This window comes from Rhinoraja longicauda, chromosome 12, assembly GCF_053455715.1.
Source record: "Rhinoraja longicauda isolate Sanriku21f chromosome 12, sRhiLon1.1, whole genome shotgun sequence".
Classification (NCBI taxonomy): domain Eukaryota; kingdom Metazoa; phylum Chordata; class Chondrichthyes; order Rajiformes; family Arhynchobatidae; genus Rhinoraja; species Rhinoraja longicauda.
This window is the reverse complement of record NC_135964.1, coordinates 44061532-44075065: the sequence shown is the minus strand read 5'-3', so window position 1 is coordinate 44075065 and position 13534 is coordinate 44061532. Positions and strand designations below refer to the sequence as shown.

The window sequence follows — 13534 nt, the reverse complement described above, 5'->3', positions numbered from 1 at the left end:
TTTCTCTTTTACATTGATCATAATTACCTTCAGAAAGAGGCATTATTTCAGTTTTATCTTTATACAATAAATTTATCATCAACTGAATTTAAATTTGTTTCCAAAAATAATTCAATTTGTCCTCGAATAAAATCACAAAAGTCTTGCCTTTTCAATAGTAAAGAGTTGAGTCTCCATCTATACACTGACTGTTCTTTATCTGGCATTGTAATTTTCATTAATAATGGTGAGTGACCCGATAACAATCTAGCCTTGTAATCTATTTGTATTATTCTACCCCTTAATTGAGCTGAAATCAAAAATAGATCTATTCTGGAATATGTATCATGTCTATTAGAATAAAAGGAGTAGTCTCTTTCCCTGGGATCGCTTTTCCTCCAAACATCTATTAAATTTTAATTTTCCATTAAATTCAAGGTTGTCTTCGCTGCTCTTGTCCTTGTCGTTGTCCTTGATGATCTATCCATTACTGGATCTAAACAAAAATTGAAATCTCCCCCTATCAATATATTTTCATGTGCTTCCGCCAGATTTAAAAAGGTACCCTGCACAAACTTCTCATCATCTGTATTTGGTGCATATATATTCATTAAGGTCCACAATTCTGAGAAAATTTGACAATGTACCATTACAAATCTACCTACTGGGTCACTTACAATATTTTGTATCTTAATTGGTAGCGTTTTCTTAAATAGGATAGCAACCCCTCTTGCTTTTGAGTTAAAAGAAGATGCGACCATACTTCCTACCCAATCTATCTTTAACTTTTGATGCTCTTTTTCCGTTAGATGTGTTTCTTGCAAGAAAGCTATATCTACTTCCAATTTTTTCATCTGTGTTAAAATTCTCTTCCTTTTTATCAGTCCATTTAACCCGTTCACATTATAGCTTAAAAAATTTAATATGTTATCCATTCATTCCTTTTTTTTTTTCCTTTTTCCTTACCTTGATACCTCTTCCGGTATTTACATTGTGCCATATTTCAGTGTGCTCCCCTCCATAGTCCAGGTATAAAAACAGAAAAGAAATAAGAAAGATAGAGAAATAGACCCTCCCTCTAATGTTGTTAATAAATAGATTAGCAACATTACCCCCCTCTATTATACGAGGTGTGGTCCGCACCACACTTGTGCCCATGATTATGGTGGAGCATCCACATTCTCCAACCCCCCCGATATATCAAGTACTTCTAAAAATTAACAATCCTTAATACAGTTAATCCCCTCTATAGTATACAGATCTTATTAATAATCATTCATTCATGAATCTTCTTAAGCATATCTCGATGGCAATTCTTCCGCATACTCTTCTGCTTTGACAAAGTCTTTAAAAAATTTATTTTCTCCAGTGTTGATCATAATCTTCAAAGTAGCCGGATGTAGTAAAATAAACTTATAGCCTTTCTTCCATAGAATATTTTTTGCCTTATTAAATTCTTTTTTTCTGCTCAACAAGGCATTACTGATGTCTGGGTAAAAGATTATTTTAGTGCCTTCATGTTCTATTGGTTTTCCCTCTCTTATATTATTCCCGACTGTTTTGAAAACCAATTCTCGATCTTGGTATCTTCTCGTCTTTTTGCTTTCAATTGCTGCAGCAGTAATACTGTCTTCATTTTTTTCCACTCTAGATTTTAACATTTCATTTTCCATTTGTATATTATCCACTTTATTTGTCACTGTTTGAAATTTCTCCTCCATTTTTTTCAAAGTCTTATGAAATTTCTTGTTATCTCTCCTCATTAATTTGTTATCTCCTTCAATTTTCTTAAGCCTGTTAATAATTTCTTGAAGCATCGTTTTCATATTAGTCTCTGTATCTTCTTGCTTTTCTTCTTCTTCCTCATTTCCACTTCCACTGCTAGTGGAGTCTCCCGTTACCTCATCGTCACTCGTGTCCGAAACTCCAGACACAACATCAGCAGCCTTTCGGCAAACAGTGGGCCTTTTTGGTAACTCACGGCGACTCCCTCGTATTTTGACCCGAGTCAAAAAGCGCTTGCTGGGAGTAGTAGACTCCAGCTTCGTACCGGAGCCCTCCCCAGACTCACCGCCTGCCGAGGGGTCACCAAATCTAGTCCTCTGCTCCATCAGAGCTGTGGGCCTACCTTCGATTTTTTTTCTTGATTCCTTTGCTTGCTTCTGTGGCAGTTGTACTCCTCCTTTTACTTTCTTGGAAGGCATCCGTATATTCTGTATACTTTCTGTATACTTTCTGATTTAATTTAAAGTACTTGATTCCTTTAGTTCGTCTTTTTTTAGCAGTTTAGGGCTTTGTTTTCGGGAGTGCTGAAAAGTTATGTCTACTCAGCCAAACATTGGACACGCCCCTATTGTCACATCTATTGCGAGCAATTTTGAATTGAATAATTGAATTGAATTGAATAAATTTTATTAGCCAAACATGTATACATACAAGGAATTTGCCTTGCTGCTTTGCTTGCAAGTAACGACACGATATAGAGTAGACAATTAAAAATAAAACATTACTGCATAATTTAAACATGTGAAGAATGAAATAAAATACCAGAGCACAAGGAGGCTACAGACTTTTGGTTGATGAGGAGCTACTGGTCGTGGAAAAATACTGTTTTTTGGTCTGGCTGTGGCTGCTTTGACAGTCCGGAGTCGCCTTCCAGAGGGAAGTGCTTCAAAGAGTTTGTGACCAGAGTGATGGGGGTCAGAGATGATCTTGCCCGCTCGCTTCCTGGCCCTTGCAGTGTACAGTTCGTCGCTGGGGGAAAAGTTGCAGCCAACAACCTTCTCGGCTGATCAAACGATGCGCTGCAGCCTCCGGATGTCGTGCTTGGTGGCTGAGCCAAACTAGACTATGATGGAGAAGGTGAGGACGGACTCAATGATGGCAGTATAGAATTGGACCATCATGGCCTGTGGCAGATTGTGTTTTCTCAGCTGCTGCAGGAAGTACATCCTCTGTTGGGCCTTTTTGACTGTGGAGTCGATGGTGGCCCCCCATTTAAGGTCCCTGGAGATGATGGTTCCAAGGAACTTAAATGACTCCACAGATGTGACTGTGGTGTTGTTGATGGTGAGTGGGGGGTGGGGAGGGGAAGCTCTCCTAAAGTTGACTCCAGCGAGAATAATAGAGTTAAATTCCCTTGGAGAATAAAAGGGTTTGCCATTTATAAAAAAAGATTCCAGATTAGGGGAACAGAAGTTAGGCAGCGCCGCGATGTTGCTGCACCAGCCCTTTTCAGTATAGAAGCATATTCCACCGCCTCTTGATTTCCCTGCTGCCTCTGCTTCAGGGCCCCATATCTGAGGAAGGATGTTGTGCTGGCTCTGGAGAGGGTCCAGAGGAGGTTTACAAGAATGATCCCAGGAATGAGTAGGTTAACCTATGATGAGCGTTTGTCAGCACTGGGCCTGTACTCGGTGGAGTTTAGAAGTATGAGGGGGGGGACCTCATTGAAACGTACAGAATAGTGCAAGGCTTGGATAGAGTGGATGTGGAGAGGATGTTTCTACTAGTGGGAGAGTCTAGGACGAGGGGTCATAGCCTCTGAATTAAAGGACGTTCTTTTAGGAGGGAGGTGAGGAGAAATCTATTTAGTCAACGGAAGGTGATTCTGTGGAATTCTTTGCCAAAAAAGGCTGTGGAGGCCAAATCAGTTGAGGCAGAGATAGATAGATTCTTGATTAGTACAGGTGTCAGAGGTAATGGGGAGAAGGCAGGAGAATGGGGTTTGGAGGGAGAGATAGATAGATCAGCCATGATTGAATGGAGGAGCACGCTTGATGGGCCAAATGGCCTAATTCTACTCCTATCACCTATGACCTCATGACCTTATGACATCCTATTTTGGTTCTGAGTGAGGTCTCCATGCGTTGAACAAGTTACCACTCCTTCTAAAGATTAGCTCAACTCCTGGCGGAAGTTTGATGGAGGTGAAGTTCAACATCATGGAAAAGAAGATATGAAAAAGTACAGACGGCACACTGTTGCAGTGGTGGAGTTGCTGCCTTACAGCGCCAGAGACTCAGGTTCAATTCTGACCACGGGTGCTGACTGTATGTAGTTTGTACATTCTACCTGTGACCTGTGTGGGTTTTCTCCGGGTGCTCCAGTTTCCTCTCACATTCCAAAGATGCGCAGGTTTGTAGGTTATTTAACTTCTCTAAATTGCCTCGAGTGTATAGGATGCAAAACTGAGTTAACAGGACTAGTGTCCTGGTGATCACTAGATGGCGCAGAATCGTTGGGCCGAAGGGCCTGTTTCCACGTATTATCTCTAGACTAAATTAAACTCAAAAAGATTGAGAGAAATATTTGGGCAAGGCTTAGCGAGTTATGGATTAAGATGCCACAACTTCGGCAGAAGAATGATCACATTGACTATATCTCCATGAGGAAAGATGCACTGTAGAAAGCAGGAGGAAGCTTAAAGATAAAATGGAATGATTCACACATGCTCAACATTATTTATCCAAGTTATATGAGTTATATTGGAAAGTAAAAGAAATGTTTGCTTTTCAGTTACTATGGTAAAACCAGTGGCTGAATTTCATTCGACCTTATTCTAATTGCATTGCTCCATTATAAAGCATAGGTAGAGTCCATTATGGGACCAAATTGATCATGATTTTTTTTGGAACAGGCAAAACATATCAAACACGAGAAGCCAATTTTTGTTGCATCGGCTGATGACATTCTTTATTAAATGAAGAAGGGTCTCGACCCGAAATGTCACCCATTCCTTCTCTCCAGAGATGTTGCCTGTCCCGCTGAGTTACTCCAGCTTTTTGTGTCTATCTTCGGTTTAAACCATCATCTGCAGTTCCTTCCTACACATTCTTTATTAACGCAGCCATAGACTTGCCTTTTGAAGCTCATTGCAGGTTTAAAAATGATTTGTTTGTGGCTTCTTTTGCATTTTAGATGGAAACACTCCATATGACTTTCTTCCCGTCTTCCTAGCTTTACATCCATACAGTGGTCAGTGTTTAGAGTACCCAGTGAGTCGGGATTGTCACCTTGTTGTGGTGGAGAAGCTTGTGTGGTCCTGAGATCCTGAGAGCGATGCTGTCTGGAGCTCATGGCGGTACGGTCGAGGGGGAGGTCCCTGACAAAGAGCAATCCAACCAAGACCACAACGGTGGAATAGGCGGAGGATGATGGCTGACTTTAGTGGAGCGTCACAACGGCTGGGAAGGCGGATGAAGGCTGCAGCACAAAAGGGTCCCCGTTCGTCTTGGACTCCATGCCACTGGATCCTGACCCAGATCTGTCAAGGACTGTGTGGTGGCTGTCTGTGCACCAGTCTCCCCACGTCAAACAAAGTCACGCACAGGCGTCCTATGGAGAGTTATATTCGCTTGGAGTGACCGCCGATGACCCGGTGAGCCGGGATTGCACGGGGAGAGTCACAGGCTTACAGGCTGCCACAGGCCCAGCCACATGCCATTGAATGTTTGCAGACCTAGGTGAAAGTCAATGCTTTCACACCACCAGCCACATCTCTCTGAGGATCATCGGGACCAATTTCCTTGGAAACCAAGCTGATAATCAATTGACAAAACTGGAAATCAGTAGGTGGAAAAGTATTAAAGACTCAAAGTGCTGGAGTTACTTAGCGGGTCAGGCAGCATCTCTGGAGAAAAAGGATGGGTGACATTTGGGGTAGCCTCTGACCGTTCCATCATAAGAGGGGGGGGTGGTGGGTGTGTGGGTGTGTGTGTGCGTGCGCGCGCATGCGCGTGTTTTCGTGTGTTCTGTGTTCTGTCCCCCGCTTGGTTGTAATGGCACATTGGATCCATTCAAAGAAGTCCTCCTTGGGTGCAGGTCCCGCAAACATCATACAAAAGTGTTGCTGAGCAGAGGGGTCTAGGAGTGCAGGTACTCTTGAAAGTGGCAACACAATTAGACAAGGTCGTCAAGAAGGCTTTTGGCACATTGGCCTTCATCAGTCAGAGTATTGAGTAAGTTGGGATGTCATGTTACAATTGTGCGAGGCATTGGTGAGGCCACATTTGGAGAATTGTGTTCAGTTTTGGTCACCCTGTCATAGGGTGGTTTTTGCCAAGTTAGAAAGGGTGCTGCGAAGATAAGCGAGGATGTTGCAAAGTCTAGAGGGCCTGAGCTATGGAGAAAGGTTGAGCAGGATGGGTCTTTATTCCTTTATTTAGAGGTGTATAAGATCACGAGAGGATTGGCCAGAGTAAATGCACAGAGTTTTTCACCCAGAGTAGGAGAATCAAGAACCTAAGGACATAGGACATAGGGGGGGAAAGAATAAATAGGAACCTGAGGGGCAACTTTGGTACACAAAGGGTGGTGGGTGATGGACGGTAGTTGAGGCAGCTACTATGACATAGTTTAAGAAACATGAAGTACATGGATAGGATAGGTTTAGAGGGATATGGGCCAAATGCAGGCAGGTGGGATTAGTGTAGATGGGGCAAGTTGGTCGGTGCTCCTGGGTCTGGCCAAGATGCCCTTTCACTACTGACCACTTGCCCCTCTTCTGAGGGATTATGCCCGGGAGACCCTCGAGAGTGGGTGCTTGGTGGGGAGGGAGGAACTGCAGAGGCTGGTTTGTACCGAAGATAGACACAAAATGCTGGAGTAACTCAGCGGGACAGGCAGCATCTCTGGAGAGGAGGAATGAGTGACTTTTTGGGTCGAGACCCTTCTTCAGACCGTCTGGGACCAGTGGACAGTGCAGGTGGTGGAGTGCACCTTGGGACAGGAATAGCCATGTCTTAATTGTACTTTTCCAAATACTCTGCTGGAAATTGTTTTCTCATTGCAACATTCATGTGGAACAAAACACCTGCTGTTTCACAAAACAAAAGGCAGTTACTTCTTCCTGAAGTTAAAAAAACAAAGGAACAAAAATGCTGGATGAACTCAGGGGGCTCAGGCAGGTCTTGTAAGAGCTATAAAGGGTTGGTCAACGTTTCAGGTCTGGTAGATTCTGTCTTTTGTTTCCTGAAAACAGAAAGCCTGGTTAACTTTCGGTTTCCTTTCATCGCGAACAGCGCAAAGGTGTCAGGGCAACTTCAATTTCGCTTCCTGAGATTGCTCGGCGTCGAATTCATTGGCTCATTGTCGTTTGGAAAGCGATCCGCAAAGGTATTTAAGAACGCGTTGGGTCCCGAGCGCTTTACAAAAACGTGAAAGTGTCCGTTTGGCTTGACTACATACAGGTACGTGCTTATAACAACTGGGTAGATTCTATAGGATAGATATATGTACTGTATATGTGTGTGTAGCAAATGCATAATCTTTTGCCATAATCTTTGCCATCTCGCTATATATATATATATATAGCGAGTTGGCAAAGATTATAAATATAATTAAATGAATTGTGATTTATTTTTTATATTTAATTATATATATATAAGAAATTACAATTAATTTAATTATATATATATAGTTAAATATATTAATAAATTACAATTACTTTAATTATATTTATAAATATATATATATTTGTGTAATATATATATATGTATAAATATTATTTCCTTCTTCCCATTCCTTCTCTCCAGAGATGCTGCCTGACCCGCTGAGTTACTTCAGCATTTTATGTCTCCTTTCGATTTAAACCAGTATCTGCAGTTCTTTCCTACCTATATATATATATATACCTTTATTCGTCCCACACCGGGGAAATTTAGTGTTACAGCAGCAAAGTAGAGATCAAGAGATCATTCATTATAAATAAATATGTGTATATTTCCTACCTGTATATGAAGATAATTATATATGTTTTTATTTATATATATATTTGGGAAGGGTTGGGCGTCGCTGGGATTGATTGTAACGCGGATATGGTTTTTACAAAACCATTTCCCTCTGATCCCCCGATAACCACCTGGAGCTCAAGGTGGAGACGCTGCCTGTCCTGCCCCACTGGGTTACTCCAGCATTTTGTGTCTGTCTCAGGCTAGTAGAGTGCCCGCAAGTGAGTCTGGTGTTCAGCAAGTTGAGGTGTCGCCTGCTAAATGTTAACGTGGGTGCATAATTCAACCCTCCCACTTGCTGTTTTATTTCAAGGGCTGAAACGCTCTTGACGCCATAAAATTGTTGACCTCTGGTACTCAAATCATGCGTCGCGATGCCTCCTTCCTCTTTTTTGGATGTGATTGTTATGTGTTTCTATCAATCCGTGTGTGAAGTGTTTTTTTAACATCCTCCCTGCATGACTTGGATACCTTTTTTAAGGCGTGTCTCCTTGCAATTGCAGTAGGTGCCTTTGCCAAGATTTCTTTTACAAAAAGTTCTTAAATTAAGATCACTCTCCACCTTTCTTTACTTTGGTTTGGTTTAGTTGTCTGAAGAAGGGTCTCAACCCAAAATGTTGCCCATTCCTTCTCTCCACAGATGCTGCCTGTCCCGCTGTTACTCCAGCATTTTGTGCCTGTTTTCGGTGTAAATCAGCATCTACATTCAGTGTAGTTTATTGTCACGTGTACCCAGGTAGCTTCTTTACTTTTTGTTGCTTGCTGTCCAGTCAGCGGAAAGACAACACACAGGTTAAACATTGAATTTCCGGCAATTTTGTGTTCCCTTTATAACCCAGACCAAATAAAGTGTTCAGTTGAAATTCCCTGAGCGGCCACAGGTGGCGTTGCCAGTGGTGAGCCAAGTCAAGTCAAGTTTATTTGTCACCAACATATACAAGATGTGCAGTTTCATTTATCTACATCTAAACATTGAAATCCCTCCTTGGCCCTGTCTACTTCTATCTCTGCTGGTTCAATGTTTTAAGTTTTTCGTGTTTCACCTCTGCCTGGCCTCCACGCACCATCCCACAGCCCCTCCTCCCACCAATATCCCCTCTCACCCTCGAATTTGTCCAATTTATTCTAAAAGGCTGCTTCCCAAAACTCCTTGTCAACAACTATGCTCTCAATCCTCACTCCGAACTGTTTTGCAAAGGCAATACAGTAAACCCTCATTTTAACATAACCAGATTCGGATACAATGGATTTTGCATTCAGTTTTCTCATCATATTTGTTTTATTTAAGTTTCTGGCACTCCATGGTGCTTTGGATTCCACGGGAGGGGTGTTTTGTTAGCGGGCCAGAGGTGTAGTTTTGTTGTATTATCACTTGACCGCTTGATCTGGAAAAATGGATAACCCAGTAAGACTGAAAACAAGGGTGCCGGAAAATCAGTGGTAAAACCTACACAAGATTACAATCGAGCCGTCCACAGTGTACAGTGTACGTATGGTGCAGTGTAAATTCCTGTGAAGTCTGATGAAAGATCGTCCAAGGGTCTCATAGAAACATTGAAAAATAGGTGCAGGAGTAGGCTATTCGGCCCTTCGAGCCAGCACCGCCATTCAATATGATCATGGCTGATCCTCTAAAATAAGCACCCTGTTCCTGCCTTTTCCCCATATCCCTTGATTCCTTTAGCCCAAAGAGCTAAATGTAACTTTCTTGAAAACATCCAGTGAATTGGCCTCCACTGCCTTCCGTGGCAGAGAATTCCACAGATTCACAACTCTCTGGGTGAAGAAGTTTTTCCTCATCTCAGTCCTAAATGGCCTACCCCTTATTCTTAAACTGTGACCCCTGGTTCTGGACTCCCCCAACATCGGAAACATTTTTCCTGCATCTCGCCTGTCCAATCCTTTTAAGAATTTTATGTTTCTATAAGATCCTCTGTCATCCTTCTAAATTCCAGTGAATACATGCTCAGTTAACCCCCTGGGAATTAATCCTCCTCACAGCTCACATTGCCACCCAACTTTGTGTCACCCTGCAAAGAGGGTGGAGATGTTACATTTAATTCCCTCGTCTAAATCGTTAATATATATTGTAAATAACGGGTCCCAGCACTGAGCCTTGCGGCACCCCACTAGTCACTGCCTGTCATTCTGAAAAAGACCCGTTAATTCCTACGCTTTGCTTCCTGTCTGCCAACCAGTTCTCTATCCATGTCAATACCCAACCTCCAATACCATGTGCTCTAATTTTGCACAATAATCTTTTGTGTGGGGCCTTGTCAAAGGCTTTTTGAAAGTCCAGATACACCATATCCACTGGCTCTCCCTTATCCATTCTACTTGTTACATCCTCAAAACGATTGGTCAAGCATGATTTCCCCTTCATAAATCAATGCTGACTTTGACCAATCCTGTCACTGCTTTCCAAATGCACTGCTATAACATCTTTAACAATCGACTCAAGCATCTCCCCCACTACCGATGTAAGGCTAACTGGTGTAAAGTTCTCTGTTTTTATCGCTCTCTCTCCTTTCTTAAAAAGTGGGGTTACATTAGTTACTCTCCAGTCCACAGGAACATCCAGAGTCGAGAAAACATTGGAAAATGATCACCAATGCATCCACGATTTCTAGGGCCACCTCCTTGAGTACTCTGGGATGCAGACCATCAGGGGATTTATCTGCCTTCAGTCCCAACCGTTTACCTATCACCATTTCCTGACTAATGTGGATTCCCTTCAGTTCCTCCCTTCCACTAGATCCTCGGTCCCCTAGTATTTCTGGGAGATTGTGCCTTCCTTTGTGAAGACAGAACCAAAGTACTTGTTTAACTGTTCTGCCATTTTATTGTTTTTCCATTATAAATTCACCTGCCTGATTGTAAGGGACCTACATTTGTCTTCACTAATCTTTTCATTTTGATATATCTAAAGGAGCTTTTAGACTCCGTTTTTATATTCCCCAACAAGCTTTCTTTCATGCCCTTTTATTCCCCCTCTTCTTTAACCCCTTTATCCTCCTCTGTTGAGTTCTAAATTTCTCCCAGTCCTCTGGTTTGCTGCTTCCTCTGGCCAATTTTTGTGCCTTTTTCTTGGATTTAGCACTGTCCTTGATTTCCCTCGTTAGCCACAGGTGAGCCGCATTCCCCATTTTATTTATTTTCGCCGGACAGGGATGAACAATTTTTGGAGTTCATCCATGCGGTCTTTAAATGAGGTAGGTGGTTGCTCTGGACTCCTCTCGAGTTGTCGTTAGGATGGTTCAGTTGCAGGGTAACAGCTGGGAAGAAACTCCCTGAATCTGGAGGTGTGCGTTTTCACACTTCTGTACCTGTTGCCTGATGGGCAGATAGGAGACGATGGAGTGACCGGGGTGAGATTAATCCTTGATTATGCTGTTGAACTTGATGCAGTGTGGATGTGAAATCTTTGTTGCATGCTATGTGTTTACTGATTTGCGACATAGAAATATGTCACTTGGCCCATCAGATTCATACTGGCCCCAGCAGGCCCATTCCCCATTTGTCCCATTCCCCAATAACAATTTCTCTAAAATGCCCATTGACTCCTCTTTTAGTCTTTTGTCACTTGCATACTCTGATCGAATTTACAGCAGCCACGTAATGTACAGTTGTACTAATATACAATGGACCTTTGGGACGGATGAGGAAACCCATGTGCCCAACAGCAACTCGCACAGTCACGGCAAAACTATGCAAACTCCACACCAACAACACCAGAGGTCAGGATGGAACCCAGGTCCCTGGTACTCTGAATCTGTAGCAATAACTGCTGCGCTACCACACCACGCCATAACATGATATTACAACGTGGCAGACAACACAACCCTACTCGTTCTTCAAAGATAGACACATAGTGCTGGTGTAACTCAGTGGGTCAGGCTGCATCTCTGGCATCAACCGAGATGCTGCCTGACCCATTGAGCTTTTATAAAAATAAGTGATAGGAGCAGAATTGGGCCATTCGGCCCATCAAGTCTACTCTGCCATTCAATCATGGCTGATCCATCTTTCCCTCTTAACCCCATTCTCCTGGCTTCTTCCCATAACCCCTGACACCAACACTTTGTGTCCATCTTCAGTATATACCAGCATCTGCAGTTACAATCTATGTATGCGTTCTTCATCAGTCACATAAAGTGACAACCTTTTTAACTTTGAAATTGGTGGTTTATATTTAATCTATTGACTTTGATCATTAAAATAACCCCATCTCATAAACACATGATTATTTCTTTGTAATTGAAAAAAGATGAAACGAAAAACGAATAATTTCCACAGATTAACTGGAAAATGACTACGAACTCCGTACGAAAGAATGTAAAACACAGACCTGGAAAAGCCTATTCATCCAGAGGAATTCTGGCAGAGTTCCAGGTACCTTCATGTCCAATGTACACAAAGGACATCAAATTTTGCACCTCTTCTCTCCTTGCAGCTTTTTGTCTCCTATTCATCTCTGGCCTTTGTCCAATCTTGTGCCAATCAACCCCCCCCCCCCCCCCCCCATCAATCACTTGCCTGAAGAAGGGCCTCGACCCAAAACGTCACCCATTCCTTCTATCCAGAGATGCTGCCTGTCACGCTGAGTTGCTCCAGCATTTTGTGCCTTTGCTTTAAATCAGCATCTGCAGGTCCTTCCGATATCACTTGCCTGACTTTGTCCTCTCTGCCAGCTGTTATCCTGCCACTGCAATCCGTCTGTGGAAGGGTCCCAACCCGAAACATGGACCATTCATGCCCCCCCCCCCCCCCCCAGAGATGCAGCCTGACCCGCTGAGTTACTCCAGCAATTTGCAACTTCCTTTTGCAGAGTAATGTCATTTTGGCTCCTTTCACCTACTTTCTGAATTTGGAAGGTGAAAGATGAAAAACTGGGAAACAAATGTGAGACTTTTGTGTTCATAGGTCATACCTGATAGGAGCAGAATTAGGCCATTCGGCCCATCAAGTCTACTCTGCCATTCAACCATGGCTGATCTATCTCTCCCTCCTAACCCCTTTCTCCTGCCTTCTTCCTATAACCGCTGACACCTGTACCAATCAAATGCTTTCAAATTTTAGCGTTGTGGTAACGTTCCGTTCAGCAGTGACTGCAATAGGGTGCACTCACGTGATATGCTTTATGTAAAGTAACCAGAAAGTCTATGGGGGAAAAAAGCCCTTTGGCCCAATTTGTCTATGCCAATCAAGTTGGCATTCTGGGTTAGTCTCATTTACCCCCATTTGGCCCGTATCCCTCAAAACCCTTCCTTTCCATAAATCAATAGTCAATTGTCATTTATTTGTCATATACACAAATGTGCAGTGAAATGGAAAATTACCCGCAGTTCAACAATAAGACCAATAAGAATAATCAATAAAAATGCAATAACACATACAATCATAAACTAACACCAAACAAAAGAAACATCCATCACAGTGAGTCTCCTCCAGTCCCTCCTCACTGTGATGGAAGGCCAGAATGTCTTTTTCTCTTCCCCTGCCGTCTTCTCCCGCGGTCAGGCTGTTGAAGTTGCCAAGTCGGGGCGGTCGGGGCTCCCGACATTGAAGCCCCCGCCGGGCGGAGAAAAACCCGCAGCCTATTCCAGGCAGCGCCGGACGGTTAAAGGTCCGCGGCGGGCCGACCAAACCCCGCGATTCGGGGCGGGCGAAGACGCTGCCGCTGCCGGAGCTCCCGATGTCAGCCCGCACCCAGGGGCCTGCGGGCTTCCGACGTCCAGGCGGCCCGCCCCGGAGACGAGTCGCAGCCGCTCCTGTAGCGTCCGAAGGCAGCCAGCGCCGCAGGTGGTGAGTCTGGGCCGTGGGCT

At 43.4% G+C, this 13534-nt stretch overlaps 1 protein-coding gene across 3 annotated transcripts in view; it reads left to right on the top strand.

Annotated features, from left to right (window-relative positions):
- Positions 1-7036: 7036 nt before the first annotated feature.
- LOC144598974 (interferon-induced GTP-binding protein Mx3-like) overlaps positions 7037-13534 on the top strand; it is a 37313-nt gene continuing 30815 nt past the window's right edge. Inside the window, exons 1-2 of one of the 3 annotated variants that reach the window (XM_078409648.1) lie at positions 7138-7169; positions 12006-12101. In XM_078409648.1, coding sequence (XP_078265774.1) covers positions 12018-12101 — 84 coding nt within the window. In that variant the 5' untranslated portion in view covers positions 7138-7169; positions 12006-12017. Of the gene's footprint in view, positions 7170-12005; positions 12102-13534 lie in introns of all 3 variants that reach the window. The other 2 variants (XM_078409649.1, XM_078409650.1) reach the window with 2 other exon arrangements.